Source organism: Plecotus auritus, assembly GCF_963455305.1.
Source record: "Plecotus auritus genome assembly, chromosome: 2".
Lineage (NCBI taxonomy): Eukaryota > Metazoa > Chordata > Mammalia > Chiroptera > Vespertilionidae > Plecotus > Plecotus auritus.
The window spans coordinates 13,170,536-13,189,541 of record NC_137771.1 but is presented as its reverse complement, the minus strand read 5'-3'; the positions used below and the strand labels follow the sequence as shown (position 1 = coordinate 13,189,541).

Sequence of the window (19,006 nt, the reverse complement as noted above, 5' to 3'; positions counted from 1 at the left end):
AGCCCGACAGGCTTGTGCTGCGTCCTGGCTGGGTGACCTTGGGCAGCACCTCCCTGGCTGAGTGGTGGCACCGGTTGCTTTCTTTGCGCGTTAGGTGGGGGTATTAGTAGTCCCCACCTCAGGGTGAGAGGGGTGAGGAGGTATTTTAAAGCCCTGGCCTAGCACAACTGTGTGGTGGGGAGCCCAGGGCCGAGTGTAACAGACAGAGAGTACAGTGTGTGCAGAAGCCTGGAGGTGGGGCAGACACGCAGGGCCGAGTGGGCCACGTGAGGCGGCGGAGTCTCCATCCTGTGTGCAGTGGGAAGCCACCGGGGGCTTTTAGGCAGGTAGACGATGATAAATAACACGCGCTCGTACAAACCCACACACGCCCCAGACAGAGCACTCTCTCTCCCACCCACATGTTACGTTCCTGCCAGGCCTTCCAGCCACATACTCCCCCACAGAGTCACACACCCTCTCTCTCCACCAGGCAGGGCTGTAGAAAACCTGGTGCTGGCTGCCAGCAGAGGTGTCAGACCTTCATCCCACCGGCCTGCTGCTTCTGTGGGGCAGGGGCCTCCATTCCATCCAGGAGCGACCTGTGTCCGCTCCACATGTGCACAGGCGTGCACATGCCTCAGGCGCACGTGTGCAGGATCGTAACACTCCCCTGCACATGGCAGGTGGCTCCTAGCTCAGGGAATCTCACTGAATTCTCCCAGCAGCCCTGCCGAGACAGGGATCAACCCCACTTCACGGCTGGGGGAATGGAGTCGCGGAGGCTTGGAGAGGCGAAGTGACTTGCCTCACTCCACAGCGGGAGCCGGGATTTGAACTCAGTCCACCTGACTTCTAAACGTGTTCCCTGGCCCATCCAGCCACGGTCATCCTCTTTCCAGGCTCTTGCTGAGAAGGTGGCAAGTGACCTTCAGTGCCAGATTGTTCCAGAAACAGGTTGATCAACATGGAAAGTTATTTAGAGTCGCAGCTCATGCCCACCTGCCTAGTGACCTTGTGGCCTTGGGGGGAGTGCCAGGGCTGGGGCTGGGTACCTGCCAGCCTGCCAGCCCAGGGCAGCTCAGGGCATGGAGTTGAAGCCTGGAGCCGGGCCTGCATTTGCATTTGCAAATGAGACAGACAACGCTGGCCCCGGACATGCTGGCCTCAGTTGGCCTGGCTCCCAGGATGTGACAGCGGAGGTCCCAGGGCACAGCCCTGTGCCCCGTACCCAGGCTGCTTCGCTCCTGCCTTCTCTGCTCCCTGACCCTCGGAGCAGGTTGCCTGAAGAGTGTGAGCTTTAGAGTCAGCCAGGCCGGCGTGACAGCCCAGCTCTGTCTCTCCCGGCGGGGGGACCGTGGCCATGTGGTCCCTCGTGTCAGAGTCTCCTCCTTGGAATTCAGGGTGAAGAATATCTCCTCAAGATGGTTGAAAAAGATAAAGGAGTCAGGTACTCAGAGAGCTAACTCATAGTAAACGTACACTTTTAAGAAATACTTTATTTTTTTTCTGGTCACAAAAGTAATAACTGCTCATTGTAAAAATCCAAACCGTGCAGACAAATAAATCCCGTAGAAGGAGAGTTCTTCGTGGCCCTGCTTCCCAGGGATAAGCCATGTGAACTTTTACATGTAATTTTAAGTTGTTGTAAGTAAGATGCTTGCTGTGCAACTTGCTGTTTTCACTTGCTAGTAACCATTATGCCTCAAACCCCTTTTTGTGCCAGGACTAGAGACCTTCTTCGCCATCACTGAGTCTCATGGTATTTCATGGTTTGCATGTACCTTGATATAGTTATTTAACCAGCCTCCTTTGAATGAACGTTGGGGGTGGCTTCCACATTTTAACGGTTACGTACCCTGCTGCAGTGAATGTTCTTCGTTCATATATTTTTGTGCATTTGTGTAAATATTTCTGGAGGATAAATGTCTAGGAGTGGGAGTTGCCGGGCCAGTGCACGTTTTCATCTTTGACAGGGATGGCCAAACAGCCCTGCAGAGAAGTAGTAGCAACCTGTGTGCCCCAGTCAACCCGGGAAAGTCCATGTCCTCAAAATCATGGGAATTACCCACTGCCTCGGTCCTCAATCCCCGGGACCTAGCGTCATCGAGAGGCATAGAAACCAGGGGGAGGCTCCGGGAAGTCACCTAGTCACGCCCTGGCTTCGTTTCCTCCTCCTGTTCCTACACGTCTCTCTCTCAGCCACTACACCGCAGAGAGGCTCTGCCTGCCTTTGCAGACAGGGAGCTCAGTACCTGACACGGCGGCGGTTTTACGCTCGAGCAGCTCTAGCACACTGCTTCTGTGTTGTACTCCGGTCTGCCTTCTCACCACTCTCACCAGGAATCCTGCCTTGCTTCTCAGCAACCTGCAGAGAAGGAAAGAAGGGAGAAAGGAAGAGAGAAGGGAAGGCCAGGAAATGTTCGTACTTTACATGTAGTAATTTAGTCCTCAAGACAACCCTTGGAGGCAGGCACTGCGATCCCATTTTATAGAGGAGGAAACTGAGACTCAGAGAGGTTAAGTAACTTTTCCCAGGTTACACAGCTGTTGGGTGGCCGAGCTAGGATACAAGCTTAGGCAGTCTGGCTCCAGAGCCCACACCTCTGATGTTACACCTCTCCAGGCAGGAGCCTATGATTTATTGAACACCTAATGTATATGGTTATGTGCCACTTAGCAACAGGGATGCATTCTGAGAAATGCATTGTTAAGGGGATTTCATTGTTACGCAAACATCATAGAGTGCACGTTCACAAACCTCAGTGGGATAGTCGACTGCACAACTAGCCCAGTGGTCGGCAAACTCATTAGTCAACAGAGCCAAATGTCAACAGTACAACGATTGAAATTTCTTTTGAGAGCCAGATTTTTTAAACTTAAACTTCTTCTAACGCCACTTCTTCAAAATAGACTCGCCCAGGCCGTGGTATTTTGTGGAAGAGCCACACTCCAGGGGCCAAAGAGCTGCATGTGGCTCGCGAGCCGCAGTTTGCCGACCACTGAACTAGGCTATAGGGTACAGCCTGTTGCTCCAAGGCTACAAACCTGTACAGCATGTTACTGTACCGAATACTGTAGGCAACGGTAACAAAATGGTAAATATTTATGTATCTAAACATAGAAAATGTACAGGAAAAATACAGTATAAAAGATAAACAATGACACCTGTGTAGGGCCCTCGCCATGAATGGAGTTTACAGGACTGGGAGTTGCTCTGGGTGAGTGGGTGAGTGAGTAGGTGAGTGGGTGAGTGAGCGGGTGAGTGTGACACCTAGGGCATTGCTGGACACTACTGCCGACTTTATAAACATGTACATTTAGGCTGCACTAAATCTTCAAAACAACAGGAGATAAAATCAAGCTCAAGAGAAAACGATGCAATCAAGAGACTTGGTGCCCATGAGGTGTGTGCGGCTGTTGTTGGCATAACACAGCATACTGTCTTACAGCGAACTTCCCTTCATGTAAGTAGAAAGAGGGCACTCTAAAATAATGATAAAAAGCATAGTACAGCAAGTACACAGGCGTTTAGCATCATTAGCAGGTGCCATGTACTGTGCACAACTGCATGTGCTGTGCTTTTAAATGACGGGCAGGGCAGTAGGCTTGTTTACACCAGCATCACCACAAATATGTGAGCAATGTGTTGCGCAGCAACATTAAGACGGCTACAGCGTCACTCGGTCATAGGAATTTTTCAGCTCCATTATAATATTACGGGGCCTCCATCTTGCAGTCCATCATTGACGGAAACATCATTAGGCAGCAGGTCTGTACTCAGCCCTAGGCTAGCCAGACTGCACATATAATACCTAATTTACTCTGCACAACCACTCTGCAAAGTAGGGGTTACTGTCCCATTTTGCAGATGAGGAAGCTGAGGCTCAGGGAAGAGAAACAGCTTGGAGAGGCGGCACCCTCCACCGCCCGCCAGGGTTCCAGTTTCAACCGGTCTTTGGCAGGCTTCACTCCCAGTTTCCCAGCCTCCCATTCACCCTCCTGCAGAGTGTCCGAGCCAGATCTCAGCGTCATCTCGTCTAAGTCCCAGTTACCAGTGGAAACTGTTTGAAGAGGTTTTGGTGACTTAATCTGGAACACACGCGCTTCAGAGACAGAGCCAGGGCTTTTCCCGCCGCCTTTGGTTAGGAAATGGTGACCTTGTCCCTCTCCAAGGGAGTTTTCCTCCTTGGCCTGGCAGGATCTCCTGTCACCAGCCTGGCCTGGGGCCCGTGCGTCAATCCCACTGGCTAGGGCGGGAGAGGGATGGATTAAACAAGGCCTCAGCATTGGAGGGTTCAGTGTCTGAGCAGTGAGGCCCAAGCAGTGCCAGGAACAGTGAGAGAACAGTCTGGGCCTGTGCCACCGGGGCTTTGCTTTGAGGTGGGGGAGGCCTGGCTCACCCAGCTTGGATGCCAACACCCAGCCCCATTGTCCAGCCAAGAGCAGGCAGCAGGACATGTGTCCTAAATGCGTGACTGAGCGTAGGAATGAAGGGCAAATGGGGGAGTGGGTGGATGATGGAGCAAGCGAGTGAAGGAATGCATGGAGTTCAGAGGAGGGAGACCGCTGGCTGCGGAGGCTGTGAGGCCAGCGGGGGAAGGACAATAGGTTAGTGAGGGAGGTGGGGCATAGCATCAGCCCCAGCCAGTGAGTGCTGGGGGGGTCCTTTTGCATGGGCACTAAGAGTGGGCAGCATGTGGCAGGCCCATCACTGGGGGTTGTCCTGCGTGGATGGGGCAAGGGGTAGAGCAGCTGGGTTTGAGCTTCGGGCCTGGTACCTTGGGCAAGTCCCCCGGCTTCCGTTTTCTTCCGGCGGAATGGAGGTAACGTTACCTGACTTAGGTTCCTTGAGAGGCTGTTGACAGGGTCTAGAGCAGGGGTGGGCAAACTTTTTGACTCGAGGGCCACAATGGGTTCTTAAACTGGACCAGAGGGCCGGAACAAAAGCATGGATGGAGTGTTTGTGTGAACTAATATAAATTCAAAGTAAAGAAGCGGAGGGGAGAGCAAGAGAACCCTCCGCTCTTTCGGCTCCGCGGGCCGGATAGAACAGCCGAATGGGCCGGATCCGGCCCGCGGGCCGTAGTTTGCCCACGGCTGGCTAGAGTGAAGGCGGTTTGTAAACTGTAAACTGCCAGGCTGGACAAACATGTTATTACCTGCGCAGAGGCCCCACGGCTAGGTCATCTCAGTGTCACTCCTCCCCCCTGGCCCCTGTGCAGGGAGGAGTCCATCCCTGGGGGGCAGGGAGGGTGAGGCTCCTGCCACAGCAGGGCTCAGGCCACCTGGGCAGGGAACAGGTGGATGGGAGGCCCGGTCGCCAGGTGCTGTGTCCCCGGGAGGGGGCCGGTCCCATGACCTCCTCTCAGGGCTGCCAACATGTTGTTTGCTCAGGAGGCTGCTGCCTGGCCCAGCTCCGGGATCCGGGTGTCTCGGCGCACATCCAGCTCGGGGTGAGGGTGGGGGCCCCGCGTGCCACCTTCCAGCTCACCCCTCTGCCCGGCCTGGAGCCTGAGGCCCTCTCCTCCACCCGCGGGGGGACCCTGCCAGCTGTACCCCTCAATGGCTGGGAGACGGAGGGCCCATCTTACAACCTCCCTGAGCCTCCATCTCCTTATCTCTGGAGCAGGGTGAAGATAGCAGCGCCCTCCATCAGGCTTGTTGTTGTTGTTGTAAGGATTACATGATATCACAGTGCTGGGCTCCCCCCCGCCCCCAAGCTCCCCCTTCAGTCCTGGCAGAGGTCAAAGGTGCCTGGAGAAAGAGAGTCAGGGGCGGCCATGCCTATGGCCCACCCCCACCTCCTCCCCGTGGGCCCTGTAGGAGGGGGTCAGGCTCTCTGGCCTCACTTCAAAAATGCACTCACCAGGCTGCCCCTGGCCACCTTCCCTGGCACCTTGGCAGGGCTAGGGGCAAGCAGGGGGGCAGTGCCAGATGGTTAAGCTCTGGAGACAATGGGCCTCTGTGGCCCCTGGGCAAGGGGCAGTGTCTGGTCTCCGGTTTCAGAGATTAGAGTCCTCTCAGACCTGACACCATGACTGGGAGACAGGGAGCTCCCAGGCCCCATCCACAGGGGCTTCGCTCAGGGGCGACGGGAGTAGCCCTCTGCACCCACTTCTCACTTGGAGGTGCCTGCCCCTCCCCTTATGTGAATCCCCATAGAACCAACTGGTCTCGTGGGCCTCTGGTGAGGAGCGCTGGGCTGGGCTGGCCCCCTCAGGCCCCTGTCCTGGGCTGGTCCCCCCCCATCCTTCTCATCCCTACCTTCACTGGCTGGCTGAGCCCCTCCTCTGCCCCCGACCCCCCAAGTCTGGTTTCCCAACATGCATGTGTGCTGTCCGGCTCCCCTGCTCCCCATCACAGGCTCCCTGCCTTAGGGGTCCTGTGTCACCTGCTCTGGCCACCAGTTTCACCTGTTTAAGTTGAATTTTCAAGCACGAATAGGTCACCAGGCAGCCAGGAAGGAAAGGGAGCCCCGGCGAGGGAACAGCCTGTGCAGGGCCCTCCTGTGGGAAACACGAGCTTTGGTTGAAAACTGCCTGCAGCCCAGCCAGGCTAGAGCAAGGCGACGGGGCGGGACAGAAAGGGGCTGGTGTGTGTGGAGATGAGGCTGGGAGAGTCAGCAGCAGCCAGACCCACCTGGGACCTCCATCCAGAGCAGCAAATTGTGGATGGGCCAAGGGCCAAGTCCTACCCCCAGGACACTCCAGTCCCCCCTCTGGTGCCCTGAGGGGGGGTGTCTCCAGGAGAGTGGCTCATAATAATAACAGCACACACTTCCACAGCGCTCACTCTACTCCGTGGCTCACCGCAGCCTATGGGTGGGCACCTCATCTCATTTTGCAGGTGAGAGGAAAAGACAGGACCTTCCTACCCACTCTCCAGCTGGTCAACAGGTGGGAAGCCACCCAGGGAGGCCTCTGGTCACCTGTCCTCCGTCTCCCATATCTCCCCCACCACGTCTGGGTCTGACCCGCGTTTTGCAGAGTGTGGGATGCCCCCCACCCCAGTGTGGCATGTGAAGCCCTGGACTGATGGAAGGCCTGGGTTCTGGTCCCCAATCTGCCCCCACCTTGCTGGGTGGCCTTGAAGTGGTGCTTTAACCTCTCCGAGCCTCAGTTTACCTTCTGGGAATTGGGGATTCTAGCGACTGCCTTATCTCCGGATCCAGTTCCGGTGAGTCTCCCAGGGGTGAGCAGATGAAGAGGGCTTTTGAAAAGTACAAAGAGCTCTACTCACCACGGTGAGATTATTATTGTTACCTTGATGTGGAGATAAGGGAGGGGGAGGAGGTGCAGTGACAGTTGCCAAGAAACCCTGGAGCTGTCAGCAGCGGCTTCCGGCCTGGCCCATCCCACTCAGGAGCTGGGCCCCTCCCCCCACACCCCTGTCGCACCCTTTCCCTGGGAGAGATGGGTGCTCTGAGAGGGAAGGGAGCTGGGGCCAGCTGGCTGGTGGCCATGTATCTGCGGGGCCTGAAGGTGACCCAGGAGTGTGCCTGCCCCGAACTCCAGGTCGGCTCCAGCTTTCTCTGTGACCTTGAGCAAGTCACCTCCTCTCTGGCTACCACCTTTTCTGTGTCCAGTGTTCTGTACCTGTAGGCAGGTGTCCAGGCCAAACAGGGCAGGATTCCTGCTGGACCTAGGGAAGATGCCTGGCGGTGGCTGCAGGGCCAGGACCTGCGGTGGGAGGCTGCTGGGGCCACGGCTGGGCAGCAGAACCGAGGGCCTGGGCTGAGAGCAGCTGTGATGTGTGTAGTAAAAGAACCCTGGGCTGGAGTCAGACCTTGGTACTGCCCTTTCCTTGGTATGACCTGGGGCTTGTCACTTAGCCTCTCTGAACCTCGGTTTTCTTATTTGGAAAAAGGTTGATAATAATCCAACCTCACAAAGCTGCTGTGGTGATCACATGAGACAACGCCCGTGTAAACCGTAGAGTGCTGTGCAGATACACGCCTATGGTCATGGCAGGGAAGGCATGCTCCAGGCACCTTCCAGATGCTACATGTGCAGGAAGAATGCAAAGCATTTTAAGCTGGGCCAAGCCATAGCGTCAAGAAGGTTGTCAGAGAAGTGGGGAGGGGCAGAGGCCTGGGGACCTTATGTGAATGGAATGGTGGAGACCAGGAGGAGTCAAGGGTGGGATAAGAGAGAGAGAGGTTCTAGTTCATGAGGAGGGAGGACATTGACCCAATTGGGGGAGGTCTGCAAAGGCCAGAGGCGGAGGGGAGGGAGGGATGGGCCAGAAAGGTGGGGAGAGAAGGTGAGAGGTAGGAAGGCTGAGAGGAGGAGGCATCAGAGGAGGCTAGAGGGGTGGGGAGGGAGGCGAGAGGCTAAGTTTATTCATTCCTTCAAAAGTATTGAGAAATTGCTATTTACTAAGAAACAGCATAGTGTAGCTTCGGGCACAGTACCTAGACCTGATGGTCAGGGGTTCAAATCCTCACATTCACCACCAGCGTGACCTTGGACAAATTGCCTAACCTCTCTGTGTCTTAGTTCCCGCCTCTGAAAGGTGAGGATCAGGTGAGTTAATACAAGAGAAGCAGCGTTGGCTGCTGTTGCTGTTGTCACGGTGAATATTACCTCTCCAGGGTGCCGTGCTGGGCCCACAGGGCCGGCCTCCCGTTCTGTGACGTTCAGAACTTGGGCTCTGCACTGACAAATCTGGGTTCAAATGCCTGCTCTGCCTCATAGACAGTGTGACCTTGGGCAAGTCAGCATCGCCTTCACCAGCCTCAGTTTCCTCACGTGTAAAGCCAGCCGTCTTCGAGGGCCTGTCTCCTGGGGAAGCTCTGAGGATTGAATAAGGTCATGCAAGGCACAGGTCAGCTATGGCTTTTGTTCTTATTGCCCTTCTAGCCCTCAGCTGGGCTGGTGGGCACAGGCAGGGCCCAGGGCCTCCGACTTCCTGCTGTCCTCATCCTGGATTCCTTTCCCTCCCCTGCCCTTTAGGACCTAAGCATGACCTTTTTGGTGGAATTACCTGGGGGAGGGGGAAAGGGCTGGGCATTTCTTGTGAGGAGCAGGACTCTGGCCAGCCAAGACCTGGAGAGCCGAGGGCCTCGAGGCTGGGCCCTGGATGGAAGCCAGAGCCCCCTTGTCTTTGCAGAGTTCCCTAGTCCTGTGCTCACACGAATAGTCCTGACTGAGATGGGCACCCGGGCATAGGGAAACTGAAGCTGAGAGGGTTCTGGAAGGGGACCATGTTAGGGAGCTGCTGCCAGGCTGACCTACAGTGGCACGATGGGGGACAGACAGGAGGACACTACCCAAGTAGCTCCATCATGGGCAACAACCTCCACTCAGCAGCCAGGCCACGCCAAGATGGTGGTCCCTACCACCAAGGGGGCCAGCCTCACCCGGGCTTCAACCCAGGACTTCCTGGCCCCTGCACACCCTCTGCTCTCCGTCCCACTGGCACTGGCCCTGCTCCATCAAGGGCATGAGCTTTAAATTCTGGCTCTGTCACCCACTTGCTAGGGGAAGTAGCTTCACCTCTCTGAGCCTCATTTCCTCCCATCTGTAAAAATGGGGATAAATAAGGCCAATCTTGTAGCACTGTAGTGAGGGTATAATGTGCTTGACTCAGTTACAGCACACAGTAGGTCTCAATGAAGAGTCCCCATGGCAGCCACAGTGGGACTTGCCTGGACCATTTCTATAGGCCTCTCTCTAGCCCCTCGTCTCCAGTCTCTCCCCATGTCTTGCAGTCTATAGGAACCTGTGTTTGGGCTGTTTCCCTGCCCACAAACCTTCAATATCTCCCTATGGCCATTCTTCATTGAGCCATTCAACTCCTCAACAAATGCTTTAATGAGATCCAAGATCCTAACTCGGGGAGCCAGAGTTTACCATGAATGAATGAATAGCGAAGAATTTGTTGAGTGGATAGTAGCTCAACAAAGGCTCTATGTGAATTTTATTTGGAAACTGAGGCTGTGAGGAGTGTGTCAGTTATGGTCACACAACAGGTGCGTGCCTGGGAATACTCCCCTACCCTGGTGCCACCGGCTGGAAATGCCACTGTCACCATATCCATCCTTCTGGGTCAAGACCTTTCTTTTAAGACGCACCCCCGGGAGGTGGAGAGGCAGCTGCAGCAGGGCTGTGGCCGGTTCCTCTGGGCCGCTTCTCCTACTAGACTAGGTGGGCTGAGGGGAGTCAGCAGGGGGGCCAGGTTCCTGCAGGCTCACCCCCTCTCGGGGTGTGGCAGTGCCAGCTTCATCTGACTCAAGCAGCTGTGTGCTGCTGAGGATCACCTGGCGGCTGAATGACACAGCCTCTTGGTGGATGGGCGTGGATCCAGCCACCTTAGGGTGGCCCTAGGCCGCCAGCAGAAGCCAGGCTGCTCCCCAGCCCTGGGCTCCCTGGCTCGCAGGAAGCACTGACCCTGGAGGTGGCCTCCTCAGCAGGCTTTCTAGGATGACGGTGCTGACTTCACCCTCACCAGACCAGTTTCCTTTCCTCGGGGAAGGGCGTGGTGTGGGCACAGAGTTCAGGCCTGCCGTCGGTTGGGCCTCAGATGCTGGCTCTGCTGCTGACCAGCTGTGTGACCTCCACATACCTCTGGGTCCTTGTCTGTCGAGTGGGAATACCAGTGTGGTGAGCAGTCTGTGCCTTCGGGCCAGAGAGCGGGGCTTGGCACAGAGCCTGGCACCCAGTAGGCCCAGTGAGAGTCGGGTAATGTTGTCAATAACAATAGCCCAGTGGCCTCTCAGTCCTAAGGCTGCTGTCTCCCTGAGGCTCAGGAAGAGGTCCAGAGAGGCTGGAGCATCCTGCTTGAACCAGAGGTCTGGGCTCAGCCATCTACAGCAACCTCACTGCCTCAGTCTACCCATCTTCAGAATGGGCTGTGGACATCCTCTTGGCTGGAGTATGTGTGAGGGAGGCCCAGTGGAGCGCCTGGGGAGAGACCTGTCCTCACCTCTGGTCTCTGGGGAAGGAGAGCCTGTTTAGCAGCCCTGCTCAGCAAGCCCCTCCTCTTCGTCCTCCTGGGCAACCCAGGACCCACTCCTCCATGGAATCTGTGTCCCCTCCCGCCCCCCAACTCGGAGGTTGACTCTTCCTCCCCAAGTTCACAAATCTCCCAACTTGAGGCTCTCCCTGACCTCAGACTCTTTTTCTCTTCCAGGAGGAGTGATGGGCAGAACCAGCGCTTCCCTCAGGCATTAGACCTGCCGAGAGTGGACTTAGTCTCCCCACACGCTGCTTCACTCTACCCGAAGGTGAGTGCCCCCTCCCCACTGCCCTAGTCTGGAGGCCCCCAGGGCTGTGAGATGCCTAACATGAGCACTGGACAGAGGTAAAATGTTCTGGCTACCACTCCTCACCCCTGGGTGGGCCTGGTACAGTCTAGGAGGTTGACTGGGGGTCTGTGGCATGGCTGGGGGTGGGGGAGAACAGCTGGGAATAAACTGGCCCAAGTATTCTTTTTTAAAAATTGATTTTAGGGAGAGGAAGGGAGAGAGAAACATCTATCCTGCACGCGCCCCGATGGGGGATCGAACCCACAACCTGGGTATGTGCCCTGACCAGGAATGGAACCCACCACTTTTTGGTGTATGTTGTTGGTGCTCCAACCAACTGAGCAACACTGGCTAGGGCACAACTATTCTTCATTTTCTTCATCATCACCATCACCATCGGTTTCCTCATCTGTAAACTGGGGATAATGACAGCACCCACTTCACAGGGCTATTGTGAGGATTACATGGAAAAGTGCCAATAAAGCATTTCATACGCAATACCTGGAACAGAGGAAAAGCCCTGTAAATGAGGCTATTGTTGTTATCATGAAAATCAAATGTTCCCCCAGTACCTGATTTGTGTGAGACTTTGTGCTAGGTGCCAAGTGGCCAGTAATCAACCAGACACAGACCCTGCCTTCAAGGAGCCAGAGTCCAGATTAGAGAGAAAGAATTAAACTTTTGCAGAGTGTCAGATACCAGTAATAAAGGCTAGCATTGGTTGAGATTTACTGTGGGCCCCGTGGGTACTTAATGCTCTACATACAGTATTTCATTTCATCCTCAAATAATAGCTTCTATCATTAGTCCCATTTTGCAGATGAGAAAATCAAGGCTCAGAGAGGTTAAGTTACTCATTCAAAGACACACAGGTAGGATGTTGTGGCGTCAGGACTGTAACTCAAGCAATCTGACCAGAGGGCCCGGTCTTATGGCCTCTCTGATGCCAAGGACCATAAGCCTGTAGTGCAGTACACTTTACAGTTCTAAAGCACGTCCACAAGCATCATGCCTCTTGGTCCTTTCATTAAGCTTCGGGTGGTAGGCATTATCCAGATGAGGATCCAGATGCTCGGAGAGGTGAAGTGGTTTTCCCAAGGTCACACAGCCAGGAAATAGCAGAGGCAGGACCTGCCAAGCTCCTCTCCAAGCACTTTGGCCTGGAACAAGGGCCATGTTCCTCCCCTGGGCTGGGAGAGCAGATGGCCAAGGAATGGTGTCCTTGTGGGGGACCACCACCACCAAGGGGGTCCCAAGTGGGGGTCCTATGGACAGTATCAGGGGGATCCTGTCCTACTTTCTGTGTCTGGGCAACAGCTCAAGACGGGCCATGTGGATCCTGGGGCTCGCAGGAAGGGAGTGGAGGAGGCCTGTGTTCTCACCAGTGCTGTGTGCCCTTGGACTATCCCTTCTCTTCCTGAGCCTCAGTCTTCCATCCGGAAAATGAGGGTTGGAACAGCCCATCACCGGAGTCCTGCCTGCTCAGACCGCCTGAGGCTGCCCTTCTTGGATAAGTTCTGAGATGCCTCCCCTTGGGTTTCCTGGCCTCCACCAATCTGTCTAGAAACCTCCGTTTGTGCCAATACAGCCCAGATGGGAGGCTCCTGACAACCCACCTCTTCCCCAGAATCAAGTGGATCACAGTCTGTGGATCATCCTCCTTCAACAGGAGGAAACCAGTCCAGAGAGATGGAGTGAGTCAGCCGGATCCCCAGCAAACCAGTAGTGGAGCTGAGGGAACCAGGCCGGTGACACCCTGTCCACCCCCCTCGCCCAGCACTCCTCACTCTGCACACGTTTATAATGTTGATGGAGCCAGTTTGAGGGGCAGGAGGTCTCCCTGTGCCGGTGAGCACATCCCTGCCCCTCTCTGGGCCTCCGTTTCCTCATCTGTAAAATAGAGGTGACACTTTCTTCTCTACCCACCTTGCCAGCTTGCAATTGAGTGATAACCCTGAAAGTAACTTTGGAAAGTAGAAATCGGGAAGCTGAACGGTTACCAGCATTATGTTCCCAGGGTAGGACAGAACACCCAGAAGGGACTCTCTTCATTGAGAAGCCACACTTGAGATACCCAGGACCTTCCTACCCTGCCCCCTTATAGGGGTTTCTTCACTTGGGGATTCCGAAATCTGCACAGACATATGTACACAGCCAACCCGCATGTATGCACGTGGACACAATCACATGTATGCTGAAACTTGCACATGTACACATGCAAGCATGTACAGATACATATGTACAAACACACATACCCAGGATGTCCAGGCACACACAGTCACATCCTGTCCCAGTCACACACACACACACAGCTGCTGCACTTCTTCCCCCACCCCTTCCACTCCACCTGGCACACAGGCATCTCTGGTGATAGGAGCAGGTCTTGCCTCCACCCAGTGTGGGAATGGATGTTTCTCTGGTTGCTTTTTGCTGGGTGCCCGGAAGCGCTCAGGCCTGGAAGTGCCTGCATAAATCAATATTTGCTGCTGTTAATTATTAAAAACAAAGCTACACCATGTCTGGAACACACATCTCTGGAGTTCCCACTGGCTCCCCGGGCTCCAGCCTGACCCAGGGCCAGGTCAGGGGGAAAGGAAGGCGGAGTGCCTTCCTTCCAGGGGCCGTGGTTTGGAGATGGAGGGTGGTGGCAGCTGCCAGCAGCTCCTTCAGGATGCGAGGTTGGTCACTGAGCTGGTGGGCAGCCCTGCCCCTGCAGGGTGCAGAGCAGCTGGTATTGACGTGACCACAGCTCAGGAAGGAATTGCTGCTTTCCCAGCATCTGTCTGGGAAGGGGTTGCTGAGACCCCAGCCCTGCCCCCAAGGTACAGTGGCAGACACAATGCAGGGTCAGCTAGAAGGGCCTGCAGAGGCCTATTTTATAGGTGGGAAACTGAGGGTTATAGAGATGGCAGGTTCTCATTCAAGTTCACCCAGCAAGTTGTGGCAAGGCCAGAGATGGAACCTATATGTCCTGAAGTCTGCTCCATATGGTGGCACCTTGGCAGGCCCAACCCCAGGCATTGTGGTTATCTCCCCCAGGGTCAGGGGCAATTAGGACAGAGGTGGGGTTAGTTAGAACCAGGTATGGCCTGGGGCCTGGGGAAGGGAGAGAACGGGCCAGCCACTGTGTCAGGCATTAGGGAACAGGAGGAGATGAGGAAGGAGGGGAGAGCAACTCCAGGCCTTTCCCTGGATTCCTAGTTCTGCCTTCCCTAGCTGTGTGATTACCTATATATTTTTATTTATTTTATTTTATTATTTTATTTTATTGACTTCAGAGAGGAAAGGAGAGGGAGAGAGAGATAGAAAAATCATCCATCAGCTGCCTCTTGTACGCCCCACATTGGGGATCGAGCCTGCAACCCAGGCATGTGCCCTCATAGGAATCAAACTGTGACCTCCTGGTTCACAGATCAATGCTCAACCACTGGGCCACACCAGCCAGGCGCTAGCTTTGTGATCTTGAGCATGATATTTCACCTCTTAGAATCAGTTTTCTTTTCTGTAAAATGGGAATGACACCCGCATCTTCTGGGTGGTGGGGAGAGAATGAGATTTGTTAAGGGTCCAGCATTCAGTAGAAAAATCTCCAAGGTAACCCCCTTAGTAGAAAATCAAGAAAAATCTCCAAGGTAACCCCCTTATTATCCTGCCTGGCTTCACAGCCGGTCCCAAGAGCCCCGTCCCGGAGGCCCTGAGGCAGGGTACCAAAAGTCTGGGAAGACAGAGAAGGCGGGGTGGGGGCGCGCTGGGGAGAGCCTGGGGGTGCCAGAGACCCCGTGCGCTGAAATCTTCAAACACTTCGGCAAGTGCGCGCAGGCGCAGTGTCCGGGGGCCGCGGGTCTGGCCGCTTGGGGGTGAGGGGAGGGCGGGGGGGCGGGATTTCTGTGTCCCCGCCCCGGATCTCCGCAGCCCCGCCCCCGCCCCGCGCTGCCCGTACCTGGCGCCCCGCCCCCTCCGGGCCCGGCCGCCCGGCGAGCCCAGCGCAGGCAGCGCGCCGCCGGGAGCCGGAGCGCGGAGCTTGGCGCTGCGGAGCCCGGGCCGGGGCGCGCGCGGGCCGGAGCCGCTGGGCCAACTGAAGCGCCACCGGGGCGGGGGCTGAGGTCGGGCCGGTCTCGGGATGGCACAGCTGCGGTCCCCGGCGCCCCCCAGCCGTCCGCGGAGGGGCTCGTTGCCCGCTGGGGCCGGCTGGCAGGTGAGGATCGGGACGAGGTGGCCTGGCCGAGGGGCTCTGCGGGAGCCGCCGGGTCAGCCCGACTTCCTTGGAGCCGGCAGGCTCTGCCCCAGCCAGGGCGCGTGTGCGAGGCACCGTCATGGAGGGTGTGTTAGCTAGCTCCTGGACTGACACCGTGCCACGGCGGCCACAGGGCACACCCCTGCCCGCGGGTCGGGCCTTGGGCTCTCGCTGCCACTGCCCACGAAACAGAGCGCTAGTGGTGGCACTGTGGCTGTGTGTGTGTGTGTGTGTGTGTGTGTGTGTGTGTGAGCGCGCGCTCTAGCTCAGGGACCATTTCGTCCATCCTCTGCTCCCTTTCAGTGTAACTTTGCGTGACGCGCTGGGCCGCTTGGCTCACAGTCCTCGATGTGTCAGGGCATCTGTTGCTCCCGTGAGGCTGTAACTGTGGGTGTCACTTGTTGCTGTGTGAACACTCTGGTGACAATGCCATGTGTCAGTGTTGATGTGACTCAGGCTGCATTGTTCCTGGCCCTGTTAGGTCACCCTGAGGGGATTGCTCTGGGGGACATCAGTGCACCCCATCACTGCTGGGCTGAAGTTGTGTGGGCATAGATGCCGATGCTGCTGTTGTACAGGGTGCTGGGTTGACTGGCATGTTTGTCTACCTGCACTGCAGGTGTGTGTCTGGTTTCTGCTCTAACTGCCTGTGGAATTGTATCGTCCAAGCTCAGAAGCATTGGGTGTGGCCATAGGTGACCATGGGTCAGTGTCTCCTGTGGTGCATTTCATGGGGTGGGTTTTGTCCCTGTGGTCAAGCCTCAGAGTGTACACATGGGGTGTTTGTGTCTCATGATTTTTAACAGAGCTGTGTGTGTGTGTGTGTGTGTGTGTGTTGAGGGGGGGAGGAGTGGTGTGTACTCAACTGGGTGTGAGGATCATACCCGTGACCCTCACCCTTGGTGATTAACCACTCCGCAGTTGCTGTGTGCTTTTCCTTTTTCTCAACTCATTTAATGTTGTGGGATCAAGTCTTTCATGCTTGATCCGCAGGGTGTGTGATTCCAATGGGGAAAGTGCGTGGGAGTGGGGCTCCGTAGCGAAGTTTCCATGAACGTGCCTGCCTGTATCGTGAGTGCCTGTTCTTGTGTCTCCACACGCACACCTGGTGTTTGTGTAGCTTTGTGTGCAATTGCTGGCGTGCAGATCTGCACAGGGGTGGGTTTGCGTGTGTGTGTGTGATTCTTGTACATGGACCTGTGTATGAGTGGGTGTGCTGTTGTGTAACTTAGGACACCAACACGGATATTTGCGGGTTAGTGTATAGCTTTGAGTCTAAGAGTGGGTGTGCAGGGACCCCGTGGGCTTGTGTTTGCTTTCTTTGATACAGTGAGACTGTTTCAATATTGGTGTGTAGGCCTGTGCGTGTGTGTTTGAGCAAGAGAGAGAGAAAGAGTATGTGTTTCCTGGTGCACAGCCCCATAGCACATGTGTGTGAGCTCAGGTGGTGCCCCCACTGGGCAGCAGGAGCTGGGAGAGGTTGGGGGAGGGGTGCCCTCCTGGAGACTCCGGGGGCTTCCCAGGCCCAGCCCCCTGCCCCACCAGCCTTTATGGTGCCGCCTTCCAAGAAGGCTCACAGGGAGTTGGCGCTGGAGAGGCTGAAGCTGCCAAGGCAGCTGGCAGATGCCCGATTAACCCTGCATGTGCCCTGGCTAGCCACAGGAGAGGCTGTCCGTGAGGGGTGCATGTGAACTCGCACACACACATGTTGGGCCAATGGGACACCCCAGTGTCCTCTCCCCCAACAGCCCCTGACCTACATTGCTTGAGGATGAGGGTGGAACCCCAGACCCTCCTGAGGGTCCCAGCTAAGCTCCTCTCTGGAGCTGGGACCTGGGGCTCTTCTCGGGTGCATGGGCCTATCCTGGCACTGCCAACCTAGTAGCCAACCTAGTAGTGACATGGGGAAGCTGTGTCTTTCCCCAAGGGTCACACCCCTCTGTCTGAGGCGCCAGCCTCCTCCTTTGGGGAAGGGGACTGAGTGGGGTGTGCTGCCCTGTGGGGGCTCGGGTTCTGGGTTGACAGGTCCAGGGTGGTTGGTCAGAGTTAGGGGGACCAAGACGGATAGGTGCAGACACCTTGGGGGCTCAGCAGGATCAGCTGGACCACCCTGAGGCCTGACCTGCTCTCTCTCCAAATCTGTTGCAGAATACAGATCTGTTTGAGATGATTGAAAAGATGCAGGTGAGGCTGGATCCATTGCCCCTTCCTGGGAGCCGCACATGGGCTGGGCTGGGCTGGGGGTGGCAGGCCCTGGCTACACCTCTCTGAAGACAGGCCGTGCAGGGAGGTGATGGGGGCAGTGTGTTGTACTGGTAGGGCCCAACTCCCTATCTGACCCTGGGGGCCCAGGTTCCACATGTGTGCCTCCCTACCTTCCATCTCCCTCCTCTCACAGAGCTGGGGTCTCCACTTCAACCCCCCAAGAGATATTACAGACTCTGCAGGACCCTCCTGTAAAATGGGAGGAGGAGCAGATGCCAGGGCTCAGGGCAGCCAGAGCTGTGCTGCAGGGAGGGGGAGGTGTCGATGAGCTAGGCAGCCCCGCCCCCTCTGCCTGACCCCTGCCCACCCTCCACTGCCCAGCCCTGGGCTTCCCAGCCCTTGTCTGTTTAATGCAAGGGTATGTGCTGGGAGGTGGTCAGGGGCTGGGGTAAGCTGAAAAAACCGGAGGAGATTTCCCTAATGTCATTTCACCCCCTAAACCCTCTCTCCTGCCCCTTCCTGTTTCTCTGCCTCTCTTATTTAGTCTTTCTGTGTCCATCTCTCCCCTCCTCCCCTCTCTTTTTCTTTCTCTTCCCCTCTCTTCCTCCCCCTCTCCAGGTCTCTCCCTCTCTCTCTCAACACGTATCTGTGTAGATGCAATAGCCTCCCTCCCAGCTCCCCACACTCACACAGGCACGCGCACACCACCCCTGCCCCCACTCCCAGCGGCAGGCATTCCCGCACAGAGCCCCCAGCCCCTCCCTGCTGCTGCCGCCTCCCACAGCCCAGGTTACTTACCAGCAGGCCCGCCAGGCCTGCAGAGAGGCCTGAGTGAAGCAGCACCCTGCCCGGGAGTACCCCACATCGGTGGGCTTTCCCCTTCTACACAGGAAGGGCTGTGAGGCCAGGGGAGGTGGCCCTGCAGCAAGCAGGGGAGGGGTGTGAAGGGTGGGAGGGGTGTAACAGGAGGTGCTGCTCTCTCTTTGCAGGGAAGCAGGATGGATGAACAACGATGCTCCTTCCCACCACCCCTCAAAGTAGGTCTGAACCATGACTACCCGACCCATCCTTGGGCTTCTTCAGCAGCCTCTCCGAAGGGCTTGGGGACCTGGGCTGGGAAGAGCATGCAGACTCCCTCCCTCGGGTGGGAGTGGGCCTGGGAAGTCTTACCACAGCTGCCCACCCAAGCAGCCAGCCCAGGAGAACCCATCCCCTTTCATGAAGTAGTCCTCCTATGGGCTGGGTGCTGGGGTACCCAACTCCATCCGGCCCTCTGGGAGTTCTGAGATGTGTGGAGCACCCCTCCCTGGCTATAGGCCTGGGGCCTTCATTCCAGC

At 56.4% G+C, this 19,006-nt stretch overlaps 1 protein-coding gene across 22 annotated transcripts in view; it reads left to right on the top strand.

Annotated features, from left to right (window-relative positions):
* Positions 1–19,006, top strand: part of RAP1GAP (RAP1 GTPase activating protein) — a 68,094-nt gene that overhangs the window by 28,069 nt on the left and 21,019 nt on the right. For 18 of the 22 annotated variants that reach the window (XR_013959958.1, XR_013959959.1, XR_013959960.1 and 15 more), the window contains 3 exons: positions 11,116–11,209; positions 17,613–17,648; positions 18,659–18,706. Coding sequence is in view for 10 of the 22 variants with exons in the window: in XM_080656885.1 (XP_080513011.1) it covers positions 11,116–11,209; positions 17,613–17,648; positions 18,659–18,706 (178 nt within the window). In the remaining 12 variants the exon portion in view is untranslated. Of the gene's footprint in view, positions 1–11,115; positions 11,210–15,233; positions 15,426–17,612; positions 17,649–18,658; positions 18,707–19,006 lie in introns of those variants that run through there. The other 4 variants (XR_013959968.1, XM_080656880.1, XR_013959969.1 and 1 more) reach the window with 4 other exon arrangements.